The sequence below is a fragment of the Marmota flaviventris genome, chromosome 19 (genome assembly GCF_047511675.1).
Source record: "Marmota flaviventris isolate mMarFla1 chromosome 19, mMarFla1.hap1, whole genome shotgun sequence".
NCBI lineage: Eukaryota > Metazoa > Chordata > Mammalia > Rodentia > Sciuridae > Marmota > Marmota flaviventris.
Genome location: NC_092516.1, coordinates 30,454,065 through 30,477,919, shown reverse-complemented (window position 1 = coordinate 30,477,919; position 23,855 = coordinate 30,454,065). Strand labels below are relative to the sequence as shown.

General features: G+C 41.9%; 1 protein-coding gene across 1 annotated transcript in view; it reads left to right on the top strand.

Annotated features, from left to right (window-relative positions):
* Stag3 (STAG3 cohesin complex component) overlaps window positions 1-23,855 on the top strand; it is a 28,376-nt gene that overhangs the window by 3,112 nt on the left and 1,409 nt on the right. The window contains exons 5-32 of the mRNA XM_027952947.2: window positions 3,045-3,141; window positions 4,116-4,192; window positions 4,476-4,680; window positions 5,432-5,583; window positions 8,679-8,752; window positions 10,011-10,134; window positions 10,637-10,735; window positions 10,946-11,025; window positions 11,707-11,814; window positions 12,051-12,165; window positions 12,315-12,420; window positions 12,591-12,694; window positions 12,959-13,051; window positions 13,161-13,250; window positions 13,467-13,667; window positions 13,787-13,857; window positions 13,956-14,043; window positions 14,514-14,594; window positions 14,671-14,763; window positions 14,894-15,062; window positions 15,172-15,308; window positions 16,207-16,308; window positions 16,817-16,965; window positions 17,183-17,311; window positions 17,408-17,565; window positions 22,394-22,574; window positions 22,814-22,915; window positions 23,195-23,276. Of these exons, the coding sequence (XP_027808748.2) occupies window positions 3,045-3,141; window positions 4,116-4,192; window positions 4,476-4,680; window positions 5,432-5,583; window positions 8,679-8,752; window positions 10,011-10,134; window positions 10,637-10,735; window positions 10,946-11,025; window positions 11,707-11,814; window positions 12,051-12,165; window positions 12,315-12,420; window positions 12,591-12,694; window positions 12,959-13,051; window positions 13,161-13,250; window positions 13,467-13,667; window positions 13,787-13,857; window positions 13,956-14,043; window positions 14,514-14,594; window positions 14,671-14,763; window positions 14,894-15,062; window positions 15,172-15,308; window positions 16,207-16,308; window positions 16,817-16,965; window positions 17,183-17,311; window positions 17,408-17,565; window positions 22,394-22,574; window positions 22,814-22,915; window positions 23,195-23,276 (3,267 nt within the window). The remainder of the gene's footprint in view (window positions 1-3,044; window positions 3,142-4,115; window positions 4,193-4,475; window positions 4,681-5,431; window positions 5,584-8,678; window positions 8,753-10,010; window positions 10,135-10,636; window positions 10,736-10,945; window positions 11,026-11,706; window positions 11,815-12,050; window positions 12,166-12,314; window positions 12,421-12,590; window positions 12,695-12,958; window positions 13,052-13,160; window positions 13,251-13,466; window positions 13,668-13,786; window positions 13,858-13,955; window positions 14,044-14,513; window positions 14,595-14,670; window positions 14,764-14,893; window positions 15,063-15,171; window positions 15,309-16,206; window positions 16,309-16,816; window positions 16,966-17,182; window positions 17,312-17,407; window positions 17,566-22,393; window positions 22,575-22,813; window positions 22,916-23,194; window positions 23,277-23,855) is intronic.

Genomic DNA, 23,855 nt, shown 5'->3' with positions numbered 1-23,855 from the left:
ATGAAGTGAGTTCTTGGAATGGTACATCCTTGAAGTGGTTCAAGAGAGATCTTGGATGACAAAGAATATTCCTTATGGAAAGGTATCACAGAACAAGAGGCAAAGAGAGCATTGGGTGAACTAGGAAGGAAGCCTGGATCTGGATATGGATGGCAGTTTATTCACCCTTGTTAATTTTTTACCTCCACCTTGACAATTACATCTAATTACTTTTCCCTCCCCACATCTTTTATCTGTTGCATATCTATTATCTAAAAGTGAATAAGGCATATATATGTAGATTTTAAAAAATGATCACCCTTATCTCTAGCCCCAGCTCAAAAAAATGAAACATTAATAGATCTGTAGAAGCCCATGGCATATCATCTCTGCATCCTACTCTTCAGTTCCCTTACCACCCAGAGACAACCACTATACTAAATTTTGTATTAATCTCTATCTTTAATTATAGTATTACCACTAATGAATGTGTTCTTTAATTTATATAAATGAATCATTTTTTAGTCTTCTGTGACATGTTTCAGTTCACATTTTTTAAAAATTTCATATCAATGTATAATATAGATTTTTTTATCATTTCTAGAAAAGTATTTTAAATTTTCAAACATGGAATTTTACTGGTTAGGTTTTGTTACTTGATTTCTAACTTTATTGCGTTGTTATCAGAAAATGCAGTCTTTGAAATTTATGGAGACTTAGCTTTGTGACCTAGCATTGTCAGCTCCCAAAACTGTTGGTACTTGAAAAGGATGAGTATTCTTCAGTTATTAAGTACTGTTCTCTTGAGTGAGATTGTGTAAAATGTGTTAAATGTGATACTGTTTTGATATTTCTACTGTTGCCTCTTGGGTTTTGTTCTGTTCTGAATTTTTTGGGTCTCTGTGGTAAATCAGTTACAGAGAGAGATGCTTTAAAATCCATTAAGTTAACTTTTTCAGTTATCCCTTTTGTATTCATCCCTGTTTGCTTTAAATATTTTGACACTTTTTATTTGGATATAGGTTTAGAATTGTTATAGCTTCCTAATAAATCAAACCTTTTGTTGTTATATACTGGCACTCTTTGAAAATATGTTTGGTCTGATATTAATATATCTTAACACTCCTTTAACTTTGGTTAGAATTTGCCTAGTATCTTTTTCTATCCTTTTAATTTTCCTATGTGTATTTGGGATCTGTCTTTTATATACATCATCCATTTGATTTTGTTCTTTGTTCATTTTGCTGATCTATAAAGAATTTAGTCCATTAACATTTATTGTTTTTGTTGATATATTTAAATTAATTTCTACCAGTTTCTTGACCTCCACTGTATCTTTTCCATTTTTGCTTTCATTTTACTGGCTTTATTTTGATGTCTTTTACCAGGACTGTATACATTTTAAAACTAATTGTTCCTTCCAACTTATATGCAATCGTGTATTCACAACAGTGTTGGGCTTTTCAAATATTGCCTCTTCCTCACTTATTTTCTGGAATTCAGTTAGACATCATTAGAATTTCTCAGTCTCTTGGCATCTCGTTTGCTATTTTCACCTGTAAGTCTCTCTGAGCTGCATTTTGGGTGTTTTAGTTAATTCAACTTTCAGTTCACACATCTCTTATTCTGCTGTGACCAATCCACTTTTTTTTTTTTTTTTTTTTTTGGTGCTGGGGATTGAACCCAGGGCCTTGTGCATGCAAGGCAAGCACTCTATCAACTGAGCTACATCCCCAGCCTGACCAATCCACTTTTTTTTTTAATAAATATATATATTTTTTAAGTTATAGTTGGACACAATACCTTTATTTATTTATTTTATGTGCTGAGGATTGAATCCAGGGCCTTGCACGAACTAGGCAAGCGCTCTACTGCTGAGCCACAACCCTTGTCCACCCACCCCCACCAATCCACTTTTAATCCATCCATTGAAGATTTTTTTTTTTTTCATTATTAGAGTTGGAATCCAGGGCCTCAATGTGTCAATGTGTGCTAGGCAAGCACTCTACCACTGAGCTACATCCCCAGCCCTTTTTATTTTATATTTTAGATAGGATCTCACTAACCTAATGAGACTGGTCTTGAACTTGCAATCCTCTTGCCTCAGCCCCCTAAGTATCTGGGATTATAGGAATATCTGTTAAGTGTTAAATATTTTTCACTTATACCAAGTTTGTTTGGACCATTTTCAAATTCTGTCTTTCCTTCTACTTTCAGGCTTCTCTTTTATTTTTAAATCATAGTAATCATAATCTGTGATAACTTCGGTGTCTAAAGTCTTTGTGAATATAATCTGATGTCTGTTTTTTTCTAATTCTTTTTTTCAGTGTCCTGGTTTTTTTTTAGTATGTTTTACTAGGTTTTGTGAAAATGATCCACTCATTTTTCCTGGAGCTCTATGTGTTGGAATTTTTTGGGGCATGGGTCAAAGGTGGGTTTTTAAAAAAGAAGAACCTGCATTTGCTTCTGGTAGTTGCCTGGAGGCACTCCATTATCACTTTCAATTAAGTTTTCTGATTAAGATTATTCTGATCATATAGGTAGAGTACATCTGGACATCAAATCCAGATATGAATTATCAAATGACAGTTCATTTTTTTATCTCCACACCACACTAAGGTCGTAACAAGCTAGTTTTCTTGGTGTCCCTGTCTGAACTATAGATTTATTTTCATTCTTGCTTTTGTGAGGCTGTGACTGCAGGACATAGCTTTATGTAGATACCTTCTCTCATACCACTCTTTGAAAGACATTAGACTCTGTCCCCTGTGCTGTGCACTCCAAACAGCCATCTGGACACAAAGTTAGGATCCCTAGGGTTTATTGAACCCCTCAGGGCAAAAGTCAACTTACTTGCCTCCTTGGATTGCTTACCTTCACCTCATTTGGAGCCTATATGGAATTCTACCTTTGGTTTTAGTTCAGCAATACATTTAAAAAGATGTTTGTATTATTTTTAATCAGAAATTTAGATGCTTTAGTTGGAAAGACCAAACAGGATTTCTGTTCCGTTGTATTGCTAGAAATAGAAATCATCCACTTCCCCCCCCCCCCCCCCCCCGCAGTCTTTGGTGGATGAGTGGCTGGAGAGCTATAAGCAAGATGAGGAGGCAGGATTCCTGGAGCTTATTAACTTTTTCATCCGATCCTGTGGATGTAAAGGTGAGAAAACTCCTACCCCATTCTCTTTCTGTTCCCACCCTTCTGCTCCTATGTTCTGAAACTCTTCATTTTAAAAGTAGGATTAGACATTTGCTAAATAAAGGAAGAAGCAAAACATATGGAGAGTTTCACTTATTTAACCATATTTTTGATAAGTATATAAGGAAAATGATTCAGTAGTGAACTGTGTTGGTTTTGAGGCAAGACCTTTTGGGGGAAAATAATCATCTTTATATGATAAAGATGAAAAGTTTCAATTTCACAAATTGAAAAGTAGACTATCAAATGACTTTTAGTCGGGCTGGGGATGTGGCTCAAGCCGTAACACACTTGCCTGGCATGTGCGGGGCGCTGGGTTTGATCCTCAGCACCACATAAAAATAAAATAAAAATGTTGTGTCCACCAAAAATTGAAAAATAAATATTAAAAACATTCTCTCTCTTCTCTCTATCTCTCTCTCAAAAAAATGCCTTTTAGTCTTTGTAGATAAGATAACCTCTTATTTTCTTCTTCTCTCTTATTTTCTACTTCTTTCTTTCTTTTCTTACTTCTTCTTTCTTCCTTTTTTTTTTAACTACTTCTTTCTTTCTGATTTTCTTACTTCTTAGTCATTCTAAGTAAGCCAGGTCTCCACATGCCATGGCTTAGTTATATTAGGGCAGATGGTATTGATCTGATTGTATTGTTAGAATCCATCATCTGGCCTAGTTTGTTTCTTTGTTGTTGTTGTTTTTTAAATTCATCTGGAGTCTTTTTTTAAACCATAGTTTTCCACTTGATTCCTTTGGGTTTTCTAGAGAGGTTACCTCATAATGGATACACGGTTGAATGGTGTAAGTTTTAATTCTTCTAATTCCTTACCTGATTGAGCATATTTCAGTATGTTCCCTAGCTTATCTTCAGATGTTATCTGTAAATGATCACAGTGTCCTGTTATTTTCCTCTTAAGTACCTCATCTTTTCCATTCTTCAGGCACTGTGACCCCTGAGATGTTCAAGAAGATGTCCAATTCAGAGATCATCCGGCACCTAACAGAGCAGTTTAATGAGGTGGAGGAAGACAACCAGGATCCTCTTTCTCCTGTTATTTCAAAACACAAGGCCCTTTACCCCCTTCTCTGATTCTGGGAAGTAGGGTAGCTTTTAGAAGGAAAGCTCAACTTCTTGAGACTCATATATATTATTTGATAAGCCTCTGGAGCTGGGAAGGATATCAGGAAATTAAGTATATTGGAGATTAGACTGTTATGCTATTGGCTTCATGGGCCTGATACTACCCCCCCGCAAAAAAAAAAAAAACAAATTTTCCATTCTTTTCATAACCCTTATCTAGGACTCAGGGGACTATCCCCTGACAGCTCAAGGTCCATCCTGGAAGAAGTTCCAAGGAAGCTTCTGTGAATTTGTGAGAACGTTGGTGTATCAGTGCCAGTACAGCCTCCTCTATGATGGCTTTCCCATGGACAACCTCATCTCCTTGCTCACGGGCCTCTCAGACTCCCAAGTTCGTGCCTTCCGCCACACTAGCACCCTGGCTGGTGAGCACTTCTTACTCTTGTGTATTCTTCTGGGGTTTGGTAGGACTGTTCCTCTCTTCTGTGGTTCTAAATCATCTTTCTCACCTGCATTTTAGTTTTTTGTTTGTTTGTTTTGTAGTATTGGGATTGAACCCAGGGGTGTTCTAACACTGAGCTGTATCCTCAGCCCTTTTTATTTCATTTTTTTGTTTTGAGACAGGGTGTCACTGAGTTTCATAGGCTCATCTCAAGTGCAGTCCTCTGGCCTCATCCTCCTGAGTTGCTGGAATTGCATGAGTGTGCCACCACACGCTGCTTGTATCTTAGCTATACTTCAGTTGCATTGCAGCTTTTATGCCAAATCTCCATCCAGATTTTCACAAGTGGATTCGTGAAAAGGGATAGATCCCAGTAATAGTTTCCAACCTTAATATCTTTCTCTAAAGCTCACAGTATGCTGAGGGTTAAAGTCCAAAAGAGGTAGGGAAAGTCTACTCTAGGGTAGGGTGTCTTAGAACTTCGGGGTCACTCTGCTTCTCATTTTCTCTGACCATTTTTTCTTCTCTTTATTTTTAAAAATCTTTTTGAGTTGTAGATGGATAGCATACCTTTCTTTTATTTATTTTTATGTGGCACTAAGGATTGAACCCAGTGTGCTAGGCAAGCGCTCTGCCACTGAGCTACCGCCCCAGCCCCTTTTCCTTCTCTTTTAAATTTATATTCCCTCCTTTGACTTAAGTGAAGATTTCTTTGTTGTTTTTCCTGACTCAAGCCATGAAGCTCATGACCTCCCTGGTAAGAGTTGCCCTCCAGTTGAGTCTACACAAAGACAACAACCAGCGACAGTATGAGGCTGAACGAAACAAGGGACCAGGGCAGAGAGCCCCTGAGCGGCTAGAGAGCCTGCTGGAGAAACGCAAAGAGGTGAGGAATGTCCCTGCTTTTTCCCTTCCTCTCTCTCAGCTTCCATCCACTGCTATTGCAGACTACTTTATCAGACCATGGCACTTCTGAAAGGCTGTTCAGCACAAACCCTAAGCAGCCTTTCAGATAGGGAACAGCTATACCATGCTCGTCCCATCAGAGATCATTGTGTGCTGTTCTTGTTTCTGAGTGTGGGCTCAAAAATCATGCCTAGTGAATTTAGAGTTCTCTATATTTCCATTTTTGTTCAGTTTCCATTTGTTTTCAGCATCAGAAATGTTTAAGTGCTCTATCTGCAAGGAGTTAAGTTGTGACTTTTACATTAAATGTAGAGGTCACCATAGTAGTACCTGTATAAGGACAAGGGAAGCCAAGTATTCAAGGAATGGAAATATAGCATTCCTTCTGTTCCAGTTAGGTACTAGCTTCATGGCCTTAATGTAACCTCTCAGTTTTCAGTTTTCTTTTCTTTAAAAAGAGGATCATTCTGGGCTGGGATTGTAGCTCAGTGGTAGAGCACTTGCCTAGCATATGTGAGGCACTGTTAAATTCTCAGCACTGTATGTAAATAAATAAAGGAAAAAAATAAAGGTCCATGGACAACTAAAAAAAATATATGTAAAAAGGAATAATTCTACTATTTTGTGACTTTAAGTGAGATGAGAGTAAATTGACTAGCTTTATTTCCCTTTAAACTTAAGAAGATCACTGGAGAACATAAACCCTAGTAATATCTTCTACACTGATTAAACTTCAAACATCTCTTTTTTCTGTGATGAAGTGAATACTGATTGTTTCCTCTCTACTCTCCATTAGTATCTAAGACTCCCCAACTTGGAGGTTAGCCAGACACATCATGTCTAACTGTACCGGTTGGCTTTCTCCAGCCCTCATAAAAGATGACTTCTGCGAAATTTCTATTCCCTTATTCTCTTTTGCTGTTTTTCACTGTCGGGGTAATCTTAAGGGCTTGTGTATATTAATAGGTCTATCCAGAATCTTAAATTATGTATAGTAGTTTACCCTTATCTGCAGTTTTGCTTTCTGTGGTTTCCGTTACCCACAGTCAACCAAGGTCCAAAAAAGTATAAAGTATAGTTATATATTTTGAGAGAGAAACCACATTCACATAAGTATATCATTATAATTATTATATTTTATTAATTGTTGTTAATCTCTTACTGTGCCTAATATATAAGTTAAACTTTATCATAGCTGTGTGTATAGGACAACACAGTACAGGTTAAGCATCTCTAACCCAGAAATTTGAATTCTATAGTGTTCAGATTCCAAAACTTTTGCCAGTATGACACTCAAAAATTTTGCATTTTGGAATATTTCAGATTTTGGGTCATGTTTGCTCAACCAGTAAAGTCTATCCATACATTCCAAAATCTAGAAAACTTTAGAAACATTTTGGTCCCAAGCACTTCAGATAGGGGATATTCAATCTGTGTATATAGGGTTTGGTGCTCTCTGCAGTTTCAGGCATCCACTCTTATCCCTGTGGATAAGAGTAGACCACTGTACACTAGTGCAGATCTTTTTTTGTCTTTGGGTTCTTGCTTCATCAGTTATTATTCCTCCTTTTTGTCTTTAATTTTCCCCCCATATTTTTTTCTCATTTATAAATGTATATAGGCTCTTGAATCTGTCCTTTGAAGAACTCTGCTTCTCTGTGATTTATTTCTTTCCTCCTTTTTTAGGGTTGTATTTCCTTATTTTCTTCATGTCCACTTGACTGAATCCTTTTTGCTACTTAGTTCCTATCCCCATTTCTTTGAAAATTTTCTCTCCAAACCTCTGGCTTCCTGAATTGTATCACCAGTGCCTTTCCTCAATATCTCTTATCTAGACTTCTGTAGAATCTGGTACTCATTTATCTTCTTTCTTTCAAGGACTTCCTTTCTTTTCCTTGAAATGTGAAAATTTTCAGACATTCAGAAAGATAAGAGACACTGGCATACTGGATACCATATATGCATTATCTAGTTTAACAATATTTCACAGTATTTTATTCATTTGTTTGTGGGTTGTTGTTTTTTCTCATACAGTAAATTATAGACATATTGATTCCTCAACCCTAAAGACTTAAGTATATTCTCTAAAAAGTAATGTATTATCGGGCTGGGGTTGTAGCTCAGCAGTAGAACGCTTGCCTAGAATGTGCAAGGTGCTGGGTTATATCCTCAGCACCACATATATAAATGAATGAATGAATGAATAAAGGTATTGTGTCCAACTACAACTAAAAACTAAAAATAAAAAAGTAATGTGTTATCACAAATCAAATACCATTTTCATATCCAAAAATTAATGATTCCCTAATATTTTTAATTCCAATTCATACTTAAATTTCCTACACTTGTACCCCCTAAATTCTTTTTACATCTGGTTAATTCAAGCCAGGGTCTAAGTGAGAAATTTGCATTGTATTTGGTGACTGGTGTTTCTTAGACCTTTTAAAATTTAACATCAGCCTTCCCCCATTTTCCCCCATATGTTGATTTATTGAAGAGGTGGGGTCAGTTGTCTCAAAGTTCCCTTTCTGCTTATAATTCTGCTTTTGATATCTATCATTTACCTAATCCTAATTCAGTTGATGTTGGGGTGAGGGGCTGTCCTGGCCTTGCAGGATGTTTAGCAGTATCTCTGTCTTCTATCCCACCCCAGTTGTAACAAGTGAAATAATCTTAAAACACTGCTAAATGTCCTCGGGGGGACATAATTGCCCAGTTGAAAACCACATATCTAATCGGATTTTTGCTAGTTCTTTTTCATTTATCAAACCACACCTAGTAAAGATGCATTTTCTGAATTACTATTAATCAAAACATAACTACCACTTAGAGCTTCTGAATAGCAAAAATAATCATATATAGAGGAGATAGTGTTTTATTAGACACAGAGAAACCTCTGAGGCATTAGTTGATTTTATTGCTTCCTCTAGAATTAGAAGATCTAAAAGGAAACTTAGGATACCAGGGGTTCACACTGTGTCCTGTGATAAATAGGAAGTAGGTAGAAGTTACACTTTTGCAGCCTTAGGCTTTTGGGGTACAAGAAAGATTGATCTGTTCCTCCTTATCCTCCAGCTCCAAGAGCATCAAGAAGAGATTGAGGGGATGATGAATGCCATCTTCAGGGGTGTCTTTGTTCATCGGTACAGGTGAGCTAATGGGCTCCTCTCACTGAAGCAGCTATTCCTTGGTTGTGGAGTCTGTAAGATTCCCAAAATATTTAGTTAGCCCCAGAAATAAGGCAGCTGTAATAAAAACTCTTTACAACGCATGTTTTAAATTAGTAAGATTTTGTTTATCCCACATACAAAGGATTTTGTAAGCTCTTCTGGGAGAGAAAATAAAAGGATAAGGCATTACTGAGTATTCTGGTCCAATGTTGCCCAAGGTCTAGCTCTGTCCCTGCCTGTTATCTTTTTGAGGTTGGAGACTTGGAAGGACAAGAGCAGAGAACCAGAGGCAACTTTTCTGAGGCATATGTGTGGCCCAGCAAGCCTTTTCCTAACTCACCCTATTGTTTGTTCTGAGGGCAGGGGAGTTTTATACTGTTTAAAGACTGGTAGAATTAAATTAAACATTTGTAGTACTCCAAAAATTAATATTAAAGTATTTGTAGTACTTAAAAGTTTCTCACTTTATCTAGATTTCAGCTTCTGCTTTTCTAGAACCTTTCACCTGATTTAATCTTTTCTTTTTTTAATATTTTTTTTTAGTTGTAGTTGAACACAACATCTTTATTTTATTTATTTATGTTTATGTGGTGCTGAGGATCGAACCCAGGGCCTTGCATGTTCGAGGCAAGTACTCTACTGCTGAGCCACAAACCGAGCTCCTGATTTAATCTTTTCTTGAAGTAGAATTAAAATATACACAGGTTAGCCAATAATTAAATGAAATTTCAAAATCAGTTTTAAAAGGGGATGTGGTGAGCAAGATGGTACATGCTGGTTCAGTTATCTCATAGGTTAGTTACAGAAAGGAATTTACTTTTATATTTATTGTGTTTACGTTGGGAAGGAAATTGAAAGACCATGGCACCTGGCATTCATCAAGAAAACAAATTCTTGGGGCTGGGGATGTGGCTCAAGCGGTAGTGCGCTCGCCTGGCATGTGTGCGGCCCGGGTTCGATCCTCAGCACCACATACAAACAAAGATGTTGTGTCTGCCGAAAAAACTAAAAAAAAAAAAAATTAAAATTCTAAAAAAAAAAAGAAAACAAATTCTTTAGTCACACTGTATGCATATATGGAAATAGCCCATTGAATTCCATTAGTATGTATGGTTAGTGTTAAGGAAAATAAAACAGTAAGACAAAAAAAATAGTTTGTGTGAGATAGGGTTTTCTGATAGGATTGAAAGTGAGTTTGGAGAGAAGACTACAGAAGTCAGTTTATATCTCCATCTAGGGACATCCTTCCTGAGATCCGGGCTATCTGCATGGAGGAAATCGGGTGTTGGATGCAAAGCTACAGTACCTCTTTCCTCACTGACAGCTATTTAAAATACATTGGCTGGACCCTGCATGACAAGGTAGGAGTCACATCAGTCTCCCTTTTCCTGTTCCCCTCATCATCTTCCCTGCCCAGGACACTTCAGCTTTTCTTGGTCCTGCCACTTAGACATTTCACCTGATGAGCATTGATCAGCCCATCAAGGCACTGAACCTTGAAACTTCTCAGTACTAGGAAGCATAGGATAAGGTTGAAGAGAAAAAGACACTTCCAGGAGATACCGTGCCTTCAACCCTAAGGTGTAACAGGGAGAAAGACTCACTAAGAAAAAGCAAGAAAATTACTGATAGATTAGTAACTCACATGTGAGAGTGGTAGCTGTGGATCCTTTTCATCACAATTGCTCAATTCTGAGATCCTTCTGTATTTTAAGAAGACAGCTGTTCATTTTCTCTTTCATCTCAGAATCCTCTTCGTGAGGGCACCCAGGTCCAGAATGAGGACTGCAAGTCCTCATGTGGAGGCTCAGTAGGGGTGAGTGATCAATCGTGTTTTCTTTCTTGTTTGTCTCTCCTCGACAGCACCGAGAAGTCCGTCTAAAGTGCCTGAAGGCTCTGAAAGGGCTGTACAGCAACCAAGAGCTGACATCACGCCTGGAGCTCTTCACTAGCCGCTTCAAGGTAAGATGGAGACACTGCTTCTGTGCTGGACTCTTTGCAGTGTATCCTGCTTTGCCACCTCATGTCTTTCTGTATCATTTGCTTTGATATTTTATTATCTATTCCAGCATCTGCTTCAACACCCTTTCTTTAGGAATCTCTCAGATTCTAGGAGATGTGATGTTTGGATTGGGTACAGTGAGATACTGAGCAATGTTCTTTCTCTGACAGGACCGGATGGTTTCCATGGTCATGGACAGAGAGTATGATGTGGCGGTGGAGGCTGTCAGGTTGCTAACCCTTATCCTGAAGTGAGTCATGGGAATGTGTGAGGCAGCATGTCACAGACACCTTTGTAGCATCAGGCAGGCCCCTCCAGAGTCCTTGCCCCACCTGTCACAGGTTAACTCTTAGGTGCATGTTGAAAATAAGTCATTCCTGAGTTGGGATACCTTGAGAGGGGAAACTGCCTGTCTTCTCTAATTTTCCATATTCCTCTATTTTCCACTTTTCATTTAAAAGTTCTTTGAGCCAGGCATGGTAGTGCATGCCTATAATCCCATTGTTTTGGGAGACCAAGGTAGGAGGATTACAAGTTCAAAGCCAGCCTCAGCAGCTTAGCAAGGAGCTACGCAACTAGAGAGACCCTGTCAATAAATAAAAAGGGCTGGGGGTGTGGCTCAGTGGTAAAGCACCTCTGGGTTCAATCCCTGGACCAAAAAAATAAAAAGTTTTCTGAGAGTCATATTCTCATTGTTTTTGCTGGTTTTAGCCCTAGAATTGCCAGAGGACAACACCCAAATGCACTTTTCTCTTTTTTTTTTTTTTTTTTTTAGAGAAAGAGAATTTTAATATTTATTTTTTAGTTTTCAGCGGACACAACATCTTTGTTTTTGTATGTGGTGCTGAGGATCGAACCCGGGCCACACACATGCCAGGCGAGCGCGCTACCACTTGAGCCACATCCCCAGCCCACACTTTTCTCTTGGCAGGAACATGGAAGGAGTGCTGACCAGTGCAGACTGTGAGAGCATCTACCCAGTTGTATATGCCTCCAATCGTGCCCTGGCCTCTGCCGCAGGGGAATTTCTATACTGGAAGTGAGTGGGTCTCCTTGTGCATTTCTTTCACACCATCCTCTGTCATTTTTCTCATCGGCTGCCTAAGGACTCTCCATACCTATACAGATCTCTCTTGACATCCCTTTTCCTCTTAACCCCTTGGGCTTCGCTTAGCTCTGCTCCTCTTTTCCCTGCATCCTTTCCTTGGGCTGTTTCTTTCTCCATGGTGATTGCCATGTGCCTCACCTCCTCCTGTGCTGTGCCCTCCCCTCCAGACTCTTCTATCCTGAGTGTGGGACAAAAGCAGGGGTTGGAAGAGAGCGACGCCGAAGTCCAAGTGCTCAGAGAACTTTCTTCCACCTTTTGCTGTCCTTCTTCGTGGAGAGTGAGGTAACACATGAAGGGAGAGTCAGAGTGTTGTGCAGAAACCTGAGTAGAGGACAGGGTGGCCACTGTGGGAAGGAGGGTGATGTTTATCAACAAATGCTTCCTGGCACAGTTTTCCATCACATTGGTAACACCCTGTGCCCTCTTCACAGCTCCATGACCATGCCGCTTACTTAGTAGACAGCCTCTGGGACTGTGCAGGGACTCAGCTGAAGGATTGGGAGAGTATGACAAGCCTGCTGCTGCAGAAGGACCAGAGTATGTGCTACCTGGTAGCCGGGGACAGGGACCTTGCACTTCCAAGTGAAACCAGGAGAGACTGCTTGCCTGCTTTATAAAAAGCAGCAGTGGGCATGGGGTGGGAGTGGAATTTTAGATGGTGAGTGGCTCATATGTCAATTCTGTTTTTGATCCTCCCACCAACCCAGACCTGGGCAATGTGCAGGAAAACACGCTGATAGAAATCCTTGTGTCCAGTGCCCGGCAAGCTGTGGAGGGTCACCCGCCTGTGGGGCGGGTCACTGGGAGGAAGGTATGGCATGGGCCAAGTTGGGTTGATCAGCAGTATTGAAGTCAGATATGTATTCTCTCTCAGTATTCTTAAGTCCTCGTTTAGGGCACTCCATCTGCCCCCAAAGGATTTTTTTTTCTCCAGCAAAAAGAAATCTGAAGGGAGCTGCTGAATTCTTTTCTCCTTCCTGGGCAGAAAAGATCATGGGGAGGAGGGATGCACGGACATACCCATTGCACATGGCATTTCTCCACGTCTTTCACCCCAGAATGACTCTCATTCCAGGGCCTAACTGCTAAAGAACGCAAACTTCAAGCTGATGACAAGGTGAAACTGACTGAGCACCTCATTCCCCTGTTGCCCCAGCTCCTGGCCAAGGTAGAGCAGCCCCCATTCCGCACCAGGCATAAGTGGGTAAAAGGAAACAGCCTAGAGGAGGGATGGGAGAAGAGTTGGCAGCCCACGTGCACCCTCTTTATCACCACAGTTCTCAGCCGATGCAGAGAAGGTCGCTCCCCTGCTCCAGCTTCTCAACTACTTTGACCTCAGCATCTACTGCACTCGGCGCTTGGAGAAGGTGAGGAGGTGGGAAGATCTGTTTCCTACACCTCACTGCCCACCTGCTAGGGCTGGAGGGGTCTACTGTCAACATCTTTACAGGAACCTGGGTTCCAGAAAAATCCAATAAGCCCTTTCTCAGGCATCTTTTCCTTGAAGTTCATTGCTTTCACCCGTTTCTCACCTTCCCCCCCATCTCCTCCACACCGTCTTCTCCCACCTTTCTCCCTTTCAGCATCTGGAGCTGCTTTTGCAGCAACTCCAGGAGGTGGTGGTGAAGCATGCAGAGCCAGCAGTGCTTGAGGCTGGAGCGCATGCCCTGTATCTGCTCTGTAAGCCTGAGTTCACTTTCTTCAGCCGGGTGGACTTTGCCCGCAGCCAACTAGTGGATCTGCTGACTGACCGTTTCCAGCAAGAGCTTGATGAGCTGTTGCAGGTAGGAGCTGAGGCTGAATGGCGGGACACACCAAATGAGGAGGAGAGGGCCCTAAGACTAGGAGCATGGATGGATGAGTTCTTGGGAAACTCCTGCTGTGGACCTTCTCTCTTCCTCAGTCGTCGTTCTTGGATGAGGATGAGGTGTATAGTCTAGCAGCCACTCTGAAGCGGCTCTCTGCCTTCTACAAGTGAGTAGCTTCCCTGCTGCTCCCTCCCATTTCTGTGTCTGTGGAATTGATTCCTTTCATTCTGCTCCAGCATAATGTTTCCATCTCTCTTCACAAAGTGCTCATGACCTGACTCGCTGGGAGCTCTACGAGCCATGCTATGGACTCCTCCGGAAGGCCGTGGACACTGGAGAGGTTCCTCACCAGGCAGGTAGACAGGCTAGAGATGTGGAAGCAGGAGAGGCATTCTTAAGGATTATTCTGGGTTGCCACCTTTCCCAGGCAGGCCCAGTCACAGGGTATAAAGTGGGCACACAGAGGAAGATCTGGTGGGGCTTCCCCCTCCATCCTCTTTTGAAAGGTGGACCAGGCTGCAGTTCCTGGAAACTGTCATCCTCTCCAGTTTTCTAGGAGTCAAGAAGACTGAGGGATTCTAGGAGACTGTGAGTGAATTAGGGAGACATGATATTTTTGCATAGAATAGCTGCCTTTGGAGCCTGTTTTAAATATCAGTTTATCTCCACCAGAAAAGGGTTTCCTTTTCTCTCTCCTCCACGCTGGGTCTGAGCCCATCAGCCTGCCCATCTTTCCCTCCTCGGCTGTCTCTCCCTTCCCCCCTCACCATCGCTCTTCGTTCTCCTGCAAAAGCTCATTTGTCTGACATTTCATGGTTACAGGTGGTCCTTCCAGCCTTGACTCTTGTCTATTTTTCCATTCTCTGGACATTAACCCACATTTCAGGGCCAGATGCTTCCCAGGTGAGTGTGGGTCTGAGCAGGGACTAGGACGGAGGAGCCATGTTGTCTTGCTCCTTGTAAGCCATTATCTCTGCAGAAGCAGGTGCTGGATCTTAAGAGCAGAATGGTGGCCTTCTGTGAACTCTGCCAGAGCTGCCTCTCAGATGTGGATCTGGAGATCCAGGAGCAGGTGAGCATTTCCTCCAGAGGGAGGAGAAGGCGAGTGTTGGGGTCTGAGGAGTTAAGCTGGCTTTGTAATTCCAGTCTTATATAACAATTCTGTTTTTTAATTGTCCTCTTTTTTTTTTTTTTACCAACAGGCTTTTGTCTTATTAAGTGATATGCTTCTCATCTTCAGCCCTCAGATGATTTTAGGGGGGCGGGATTTCCTGAGACCCCTCATCTTTTTTCCAGAAGCTTCTCTCCAATCTGAGCTAGCAAGCTTCCTCATGGACCATGTCTTCCTCCAACCTGGAGATCTGGGCAGTGGTACAGGGACTCTGTGCTTGGGGCTCAGGAGGGTTTGGGGCTGGGCCTGGCTCAGTGATTCAGGGTGGGAGATGTAAGTGTGTGATTGCATTCTGCCTTTGATGGGCAGGACATTCCCAGGATGATCATGTACAGATAGAGCAGCTGCACCAGCGGCGCCGACTCTTGGCCGGGTTCTGCAAGCTGTTGCTCTATGGGGTTCTAGAGCTGGATGCAGCCTCAGATGTTTTCAAACACTACAATAAGGTATAGTGAGACCCCACAGCCACAAAGAACAGGGGACCATGTTGAACAAAGCCATGACTTGAGACACTATGACATCTCAGAAATGAAGAGGGATGGATTTGATGGGATCAGGCTTAAAAAGGGAAAGTAGGAGGGAATGGCAGTAGGAGTTTAGAATAAAGAAACAAAAGTGGGGTCTGGGGTTGTGGCTCAACAGTACAGCGTATACCACATAAGAACAAATAAATAAACAAAGGTATTGTGTACAACTAAAAAATAAATATTTTTTTTTAAAAAAAAGAAACCAAAGTGACTCAGTAGTAAATAATTATGGAGAAAAAGCTATTAAGACATTCAGTAGAGGGGAAATAGCTGCTTCTTCCCATCTAGAAATCTTTTTTCTCCAACCCAGTCCTCTGAATGGGGTAATATAAAAAGGAAAAAAAAAAAAAAGAATGGGGGAGGGATCAGTGCTCACTACATACCTAGATGTCTCACCCCACCATTGTATTAATTTCTGTTTACTGAGCACCTCCTGTGTACCTGAGGGCACAGCAGTGAACAAAAAAGACAAAAGTCCTGTTCCCTGGGGCTTCCTTTTTAGTGGGAATACATGTGGAGACTTCAGTGCTAAGCGAGAATGGGCACTGGCAGGCCTCCTCCTCCTCTTCACCAAGAATTGGGCTCCAACAGTTTATCCCTGATGTGTTTTTTTTCTTTTACCTAAACTCTGATTTCTTTTGGGCTCTGCACCTGTTGGTTAGAGATGAGGTCTAGACTGAGTTATTTTATGCTTATATTCCTGTTTTTCTATCACAGGCTCTTTGGGAACAAGGCAAGATTAGGGATGTGAAGGTAGAAACAAAACAGAGTGTTTTCCTGTGGTCAAACATAACATTCTCCATTTCTTCTCATGCAGTTCTACAATGACTATGGTGACATCATCAAGGAAACATTAACTAGAGCAAGGCAGATTGATCGAAGTCATTGTTCCCGAATCCTACTGCTGAGCCTGAAGCAGGTGTTGCTTCTCTCCAGAGGACCTCACACCTCTGGCATGCCTTCCTGTAGTCCCCCACCTCTTTGTCCACCTTCAGAGAAAGCAAGACATTAAGAAAAGGCCCTTTCCTATTTTGACTCTTTACTTTACACAACAGGCTCCTTCACACCTAGTAGATCCTTAGAAAATGTGCTTTTAACTAACCTGGAACTTTCCATCTCCAACCCATAGAAATCAACTATCAGCACCTAGAGTGGCAAAGATGAGGTGACAGGGAATCCCTAATTATTTTTTTCAGTCTGTTCTCTTGCAGCCTTCTTCAGTTACTGTAGATATCTTTGTTAGAAGGGCTAAGGCTCTGTCTGCTGCAGAGTGTCAGGGATCAGGGCAGTGTCCTGGGGGCAGAAAGAGTAAAATTAGGAGATGGCATCCCAAGCCCTTGGGAATTTCTGAGGAGAAGGGAATGTTGTGCTTTTCTAGTGCTGCCCTGTTCTTCCCTCTCCCAACACACCATGTCTCTTGGACACAGCTGTACACAGAACTGCTGCAGGAACAGGGGCCTCAGGGCCTGAGTGAGCTGCCAGCTTTCATTGAGATGAGAGATCTGGCCCGGAGATTTGCCTTGAGCTTTGGACCCCAGCAGCTGCACAATCGAGACCTGGTAGTCATGTTGCACAAGTGAGGAAGTGCTGGGTTAGAGGTTGGGTACAGAGAAGGCTGAGAATGTAGCCCTGGATGGGGAGGGTAGGCCATGAAGAAGCAGTAGTAAGGTTGTTGGTGGGCATGTTCTCAAGAGATGAGTGGGGATGGGAAGGGCACACTTGGATGGGATATCTCAGCCCTGGGAGGGAAGTGGGAAGGGCCTGTCTTACTAAAACAGTTCTGCCCAATCAAGGGAAGGCATCAAGTTCTCCTTGTCTGAACTTCCTCCTCCTGGTTCCTCGGGTGAACCCCCAAATCTGGCATTCCTGGAGCTCCTTTCAGAGTTCTCTCCCCGCCTCTTCCACCAGGATAAGCAGCTGCTGTAAGTTAGAGGGTGGGTGAGCAGAGATGTGGGTACAGAAAGGCTTGGGCAAGGGCTGGGACCCACCCCAGCCTTTCCGCTCCACCCCTCCTTCAGACTGTCTTACCTGGAAAAGTGTCTGCAGCGTGTCTCCCAGGCACCTGGCCATCAGTGGGGTCCAGTCACTACCTACTGCCACTCCCTCAGCCCTATAGAGAGTGCAGCAGAGGCCAGCCCTCAGGGTCATTCCCTCTCCAAGAAAAGGCGCATCGAAGGTACAGTGCTAAGGCTGGGCATTGGGTACTCAGGACTGCAGTTCTTTTTTTTTTTTTTTTTAATCTTTTATTTTGTTTTATTTATTTTTATGTGGTGCTGAGGATCAAACCCAGTGCCTCACATGTGTGAGGCAAGCCCTCTGCCACTGAACCCCAGCCCAGCACTGCAGTTCTGGTTGCTGCTGCTTGGATAATCAGGAGATGGTCTTTGGTCTCCTTCAAACCTTTTTTGTCAAATATTTCATCAAGCATCTGGTCACAGCTTGACCTTCTAGTAGTGTGTTTTCTAGCATACATTTTAAAATGTAACTTTTTAAATATTAACAGCTTTATTGAAATATAATTCACATACCATAAAATTTACCCTTTTAAATTGTACACATCAGTGGTTTTTAGTATGTTCATCAAGTTGTGCAGCTATCACCACTATTTAATTTTAGGACATTTTCATTATTCTAGAAAAAACGATGACCTATAGCAGTCACTCTTCTCCCCATCCTCCCAGTCTTACACAATATCACTAATCTTCTCCCTGTTTCTGAATTTGCCTGTTCTGGGCACCTTATCTAAATGGAATCATACTGTATGTAGCCTTAGGTATCTGCCTTCTTTCACTTAGCCTGTTTTCAGGGTTCATCTGTGCTTTTTCATGTATCAGTTACCTTCTTTTTTGTGACAGAACAAGAGTCCGTTGTATGTGTTCACTTTACTTTATTTATCTGTTGATTGACATCTGAATATCTTTTTTTTTTTTTTACTGTTATATGTGATGCTGTTAAACATTCATGTACAGGTTTTTGGGTGGACATATTTTCTTAGTTCTTAGATGTACCTGGGAGTGGAAATGCTGGGTTATATGGTAACTTGCATTTAAGTTTTTTGATGAACTGTCGAACTGTTTTCCAAAGTACCTATACCATTTTACAGTCCCATAGACAATATTTGGGACTTCAATTTCTTCACTTTTTCTCTGATACTGGTCTTTTTAAATTGTATCCATCTCCTAATGACTGTAAGGTTGTATCTCATAGTTTAAATTTGCATTTCTCTGACTACTGATATTGAGCTTCTTGTATGCACTTATTAACAATTGATCTTCTTTGGAAAAATGTCTGTTTAGATCCTTTGGGAGGCTTTTTGTTTGTTTTTTGAGGTTCTAGGAAGCAAACCCAGGGTCTTGTACATACAAGGCAGCCCTCTGTCTTGAGCCACATCTCCAATCCCTTTTGCTCATTCTTCAAGTGAGTTGTTTGTTTTTTTATTGTTGGGTTGTAGGAGTTTTTATATGTTCCAGATATAAGATCTTCTTTTGAAGTATAGGATATGCAGTAATTTTCTTGAATTCTGTAGGTGTTTTTTTCCACATTATTAATAGTGCCCTAAGTTCAGAATTTTGATGAAATACACTTAACCTATTTTTGCTTTTGCATTTGGTATCATATCATAAGGAATCATTGCCTAATCAAAATATTTACTTTTGTTTTTTTCTTCCTTTTTCCTGTTTACTTTTTGTTTTTCCTTTTAGCTCTTAAAATCTGTGCTCCATTTTTTAAAAATCGTTTTTTTAGTTATAGATGGACAGAATGCCTTTATTTTGTTTGTTAATTTTTATGTGGTGCTAAGGATGGAACCCAGTGCCTCACATGTGCTAGGTAAGCCCTCTGCTAGTGAGCTACAGCCCCTGCCCCTGTCCTCCATTTTTTAAAAATGTTTCTTTAATTGTCAGTGGACCTTTTATTTATTTATATGTGGTGCTGAGAATTGAACCCAGTGCCTCATGCATGCTAGGCAAGCACTTCACCACTGAGCCACAACCTGAGCCCTTGTACTCCATTTTGAGTTAATTTTTGTATATTGTGTGAGATAGGGTGTGATTTCTTTTTATTGTTTTTTGCTTTTGGGGCCGGTTAGGAGTTTTTTGCAGTGGGATCTTGCTGTGTTATTCAGCCTGCCCCCTCACATCCCAAATGGCTGGGACTATAGGTGTCCACCATTGCGCCCCACTTTTAATGTCTTCTGTGTACCACCTGAAATTATATTTTACACCATTAGGAAACTCTACTTTTATCAATTAACTAATAAACGTTAAGGGCCTACTATATACAAGACACTGTGTTGAGTATAGTAGGCCCTTAACATAACTTCCATCTAATCAGAAAGAGGAAATACATTTCAGAAAAAATCTGAATTATGAATACTCACCAATAAATAATTGCCTGAGGGTTTGTACAAATGAATGCTATAGAATCCAGAGAAGGAAAGTATCCTTTTGTTTAGTTGGTCTATAAAAGGTTTACCAAGAGGGTAGAATTTAAGCTGGAGCTTTAAAAATGAGTAAGAATTATATAAGACAGAGGAAAAATGTGGTCATGAGGGGCTAGTGGAACAGCACGTACACAGACAACATAGAACGATGTATGTTGGCCAAAGTATAGATGTTTCAGTAGGTTTGTGTAAAGCAGAAGGTCTGTAAAGGTGTGATAAAATTGAAAAGACTGGTTCTGCTGTTAAGTCGGTGGATTCTGAGCACCGTGGGGTGAGAATACAGCAGTAAACACGGACAGGTAGTGATAAAAATGCTGTGGCAAAAAAGCAGGAAGGTGAGGGAATGCCAGAGGGGGCACAGGAAGGAGAAGGCCTCCCAGAGAACATGAATGTTGGGCAAAAACCTGGAAGAGGTGCTACAAGATGTGCTAGGGCACATTAATTTGTTAATTAATGTTGTAATAAAGTTGTTTGAGCATTCAGCAGTGTATGAGGGGGGCAACACCAGACAGGCAGATCAGGGACTCCACTGACTGAGGTTCCCAAAGGTGTTTGCTGAAATAAGAGGAAGGAAAGTATGGGACTAGTTAAAGTGGAAAATCTAGTTAGAGGTTAGTGGGTGGTTTCTTACTGGTTAAGCTTAAGTTTTGATCTCCTAAATTATGCACATTTACTCTGAATTGGGTTCTGATTTGCCTGTGTGGAAATCCAAGGCACTGAAACCGTCTCCATCTAATGGCCTCCTAATTCATTTTTTTTTTTTTTTAGCAGAAGTGAAGGAGGGTTCCTAAAGTATATCAAAATAATAGGGAGCAGCCAGTCCAAAGGCCATGAAAGGGAATGCTCCCGGTGTGTTCAAGGAATAGCAGAGAAGACCACTATGGCTAGAATGCAGAGTATATAGGATTTTCAACCAAAGAGGTCACAGGAGCCTAGGGGTATATGGCAGACTAAGGACTTCGGTATTTACTTTGAGTGCATCAGGAAACCACTGGAAGAACATATGGTCTGTTTCTACCAGGGACCCTTAACTGATGGTAGAGGGACAAGCAAGAAGAAAGAAGGCTGTTAGAAAAGTTGCCCCACTTGAGGAGAGTGCCCAGACCAGGGGATGGGGGAGGCAGCGAGGAGTGATGGGTTCTGGAAGTATTACTAAGGAATATCTGATAGAATTCCCTGACAAGTTAGATGTTGGATATAAAATAAAAAGGGGAGTTGGGAATGACTCCAAGGACTAGGAAGGATGGAATTGATATTCTCTGAGCAAGAGAACACTGTGAATGGAGCAGTTTGTGGGGAAACGTCAGGACTTTGGTGCGTCCAGGTGCAGATGTGTGGCAGACAGTTGGAGATCAGAAGTTGGAGTTCAAGGGAGGGCTAACAGCTAGGGTCTGTTGGAAGTTGGCAGAGACTAGGTGATATTTATAGGCATGAACCTGAAGGACTAAGGAAACCAGTGAAATGGAGAAGAGTAGAAACCTTTATACCATAAGTAGGTTGGGGAGCTTAGGAGGATCTGCAGGAAGGCCCAAAGTTTCCTCTCTGAGTACAGGTTCATGGATGTGGCTCTATTTTCTACAGCCCTTCAAGTGAACCAGTGGCAGCTCACACTGAGTTGTTAAGTTTCAGTGTACAAACTTGGCTGTGGAGGAGAGTAAGTGGGGGCGGGTGGACATTTACCATTGACAAACATTAATGTCCATTGACTGGAAATTTAAAATAGCATCACCTGAGTTTTCTCAGGCAATGGAAACCGCTGGTAAAATCTGTCCATCATCTGCAGTCTTCATGGGAGGGGTCCTCCACTCAGCCTTTCTGTCAGAACTACACTGATATTGTAGTCATATCTATTTATATATCTCTCTATTTCCATGTGTGTGTGTCTGTGTCTCTCTGTCCGTCTCCCTCCATCCCCCTCCCGCCTGCTCGTCCCCACCCTCCTTTCTTCAGGCTTTCAGAAAATCTTTTTTTTTTTTTAAAGAGAGAAGAGAGGGGGAAGAGAGAGAATTTTTTAATATTTATTTTTCAGTTTTCAGTGGACACACATCTTTATTTTATTTTTATGTGGTGCTGAGGATCGATCCCAGCGCCCCGTGCATGCCAGGCGAGCGCGCTACCGCTTGAGCCACATCCCCAGCCCCCAAAAATCTTGTCTCCCATTTTCCTATTCCTCCCTGGCCCTCACACATCCACTCTGGCCTCTGATCCCAAACTCTGTTGCCATTTTAAGCTCTTTCTGACCACAGAAATCTGGAACGAATAGGATCTCAGATGATCTTTGTTGCTTAACTTCGGCCTCTCAATCTTGGCAGACCCAACTCTCTCCCACATTCATCTTGATGAGTTAATTGTTTATCTATGAAATGTATATTTATATCTTTCCATCTTGGTTTTCTAAGCTGTGTAGTAAACTTTTCTTGGACAAAGCCTAGATACAACCCTACAAGCTTTATACTGTTACACAAAGGACAGCGGGACTCTGTTCATTTTTGAGATGAAACAGAATGAATCATAATAGGTTTTCCATTCTCTTCCTAACTTTCCCTTATTAAATCCTGGGCAGGTCTTGAGAAAGTGAAACAGCCTCACAGAGAGGATGTCTCCTCATCCCAGGAAGAGAGCCTGCAGCTGCCTAGCCTCTTGCACACACCCATCCTCACCTCCACCACTGTGAAGAGCAGGCCTCTGCTGGAGGAGCTGGGAGAGATGGAAGAAGGCAGCTCAGCATCAGACTTCACCCATGAGTGAGCCAGGGGAGCAACAGGCTGGCTGCTTTTTGGAGTTTCTGTGTGTCCCCCCTCAGGGTGCCCTCCACTTGGCACCTTGGGTGCTTCTCAAAGGCTTGTCCTTTTATTTTCTTTTTAATTTTAAAATGTCTCCCCCCATACTCTTAAGCTTTTCTCCCCTTTGATGCCAGCCACCCAGCCTCCTTGTTTTACCCTTTACTTTTATCCTGTCACTGATCCTGCTTCATTCTTGACAGCCGGCCCCTCTCAGGCCCCCAAAGGTCAAGGTTCTTGGGTACACAGTATTTCCAGACTCCGAACAATCCTTCAGGCCTTGATCATGGCAACCAGCTAACTCGGTGAGCTTTCCTCATCCAATTCCATCTTTGCTTCACATCTGTCACCCACTCTGAGGGGATTCTCATCTTGGCCAGTGTTTTTCTGCCAGTTCTTTTTGGACTTGCCTTAACCCCACAATACTTCCTTCCAGCATAGTGTGAAAGCCCAGAACTTAAAGAACTGCTTCCACGGAAGCAGGGGTGAGAACCGGGAGCCCCACTTCTTGGATGCCTTTGAGAAATTCTCAGGGGCCCTTAAAGAACAGTTTGAAAACCCCCTCTCTCTGTCACTGTTGTCAGACTCAGCCTTATGGAAGAGGATGAAGAAGAAGAGCTAGAAATTCTGGATGAATCAAGTGAAGAATGGCAGGATATTGACAAGGTGAGTGAACCCAGCCTTCCCCTCCTCCAGAACTTCAGGCCAGTTAGTGGGAGGAGCACAGGGATTCTCTTCTTGGCCCTGTGGATACCTTTGGCTCTGAATTTTGCTTAGGACTTTCTGAAAGAAACATTGAGAAAAGGAAGGAAGGATTATTACTGCAGACTGCTTTTATTAAAGAAATGAGGAGCCAGGCTTGGTGGTGCATGCCTGTAATAACTTCTTCTCTGGAGCCTGAGGCAGTAGGATTGCAAGTTCAAGGCCAGCCTCAGCAATTTAGCAAGACCCTGACTCAAAGTTTAAACAAAATATCCTAGTAGCAGAGTGGGTTAAAAATGGCAAAAAGGGTTGGAATAGCACTTCCCTTTCTGTCCCCAAATAAGTATTATTGCCTCTGAACCTTCTAAGAATTGGAAGGAGCCCTAGAGCCAGGGTGGAAGGTCATCAGGCTACCCTTGCAGCCCATTTGGTAATTCTCCCTGACACAGCCATACCCCTCCTCCCTCCTCTGCTAAGAGGTCTGCCCCATCCCTGTCCTTCCACAGTCCCTTCTCTGCCCTGGCCACCCACTTCCCCAGGAGA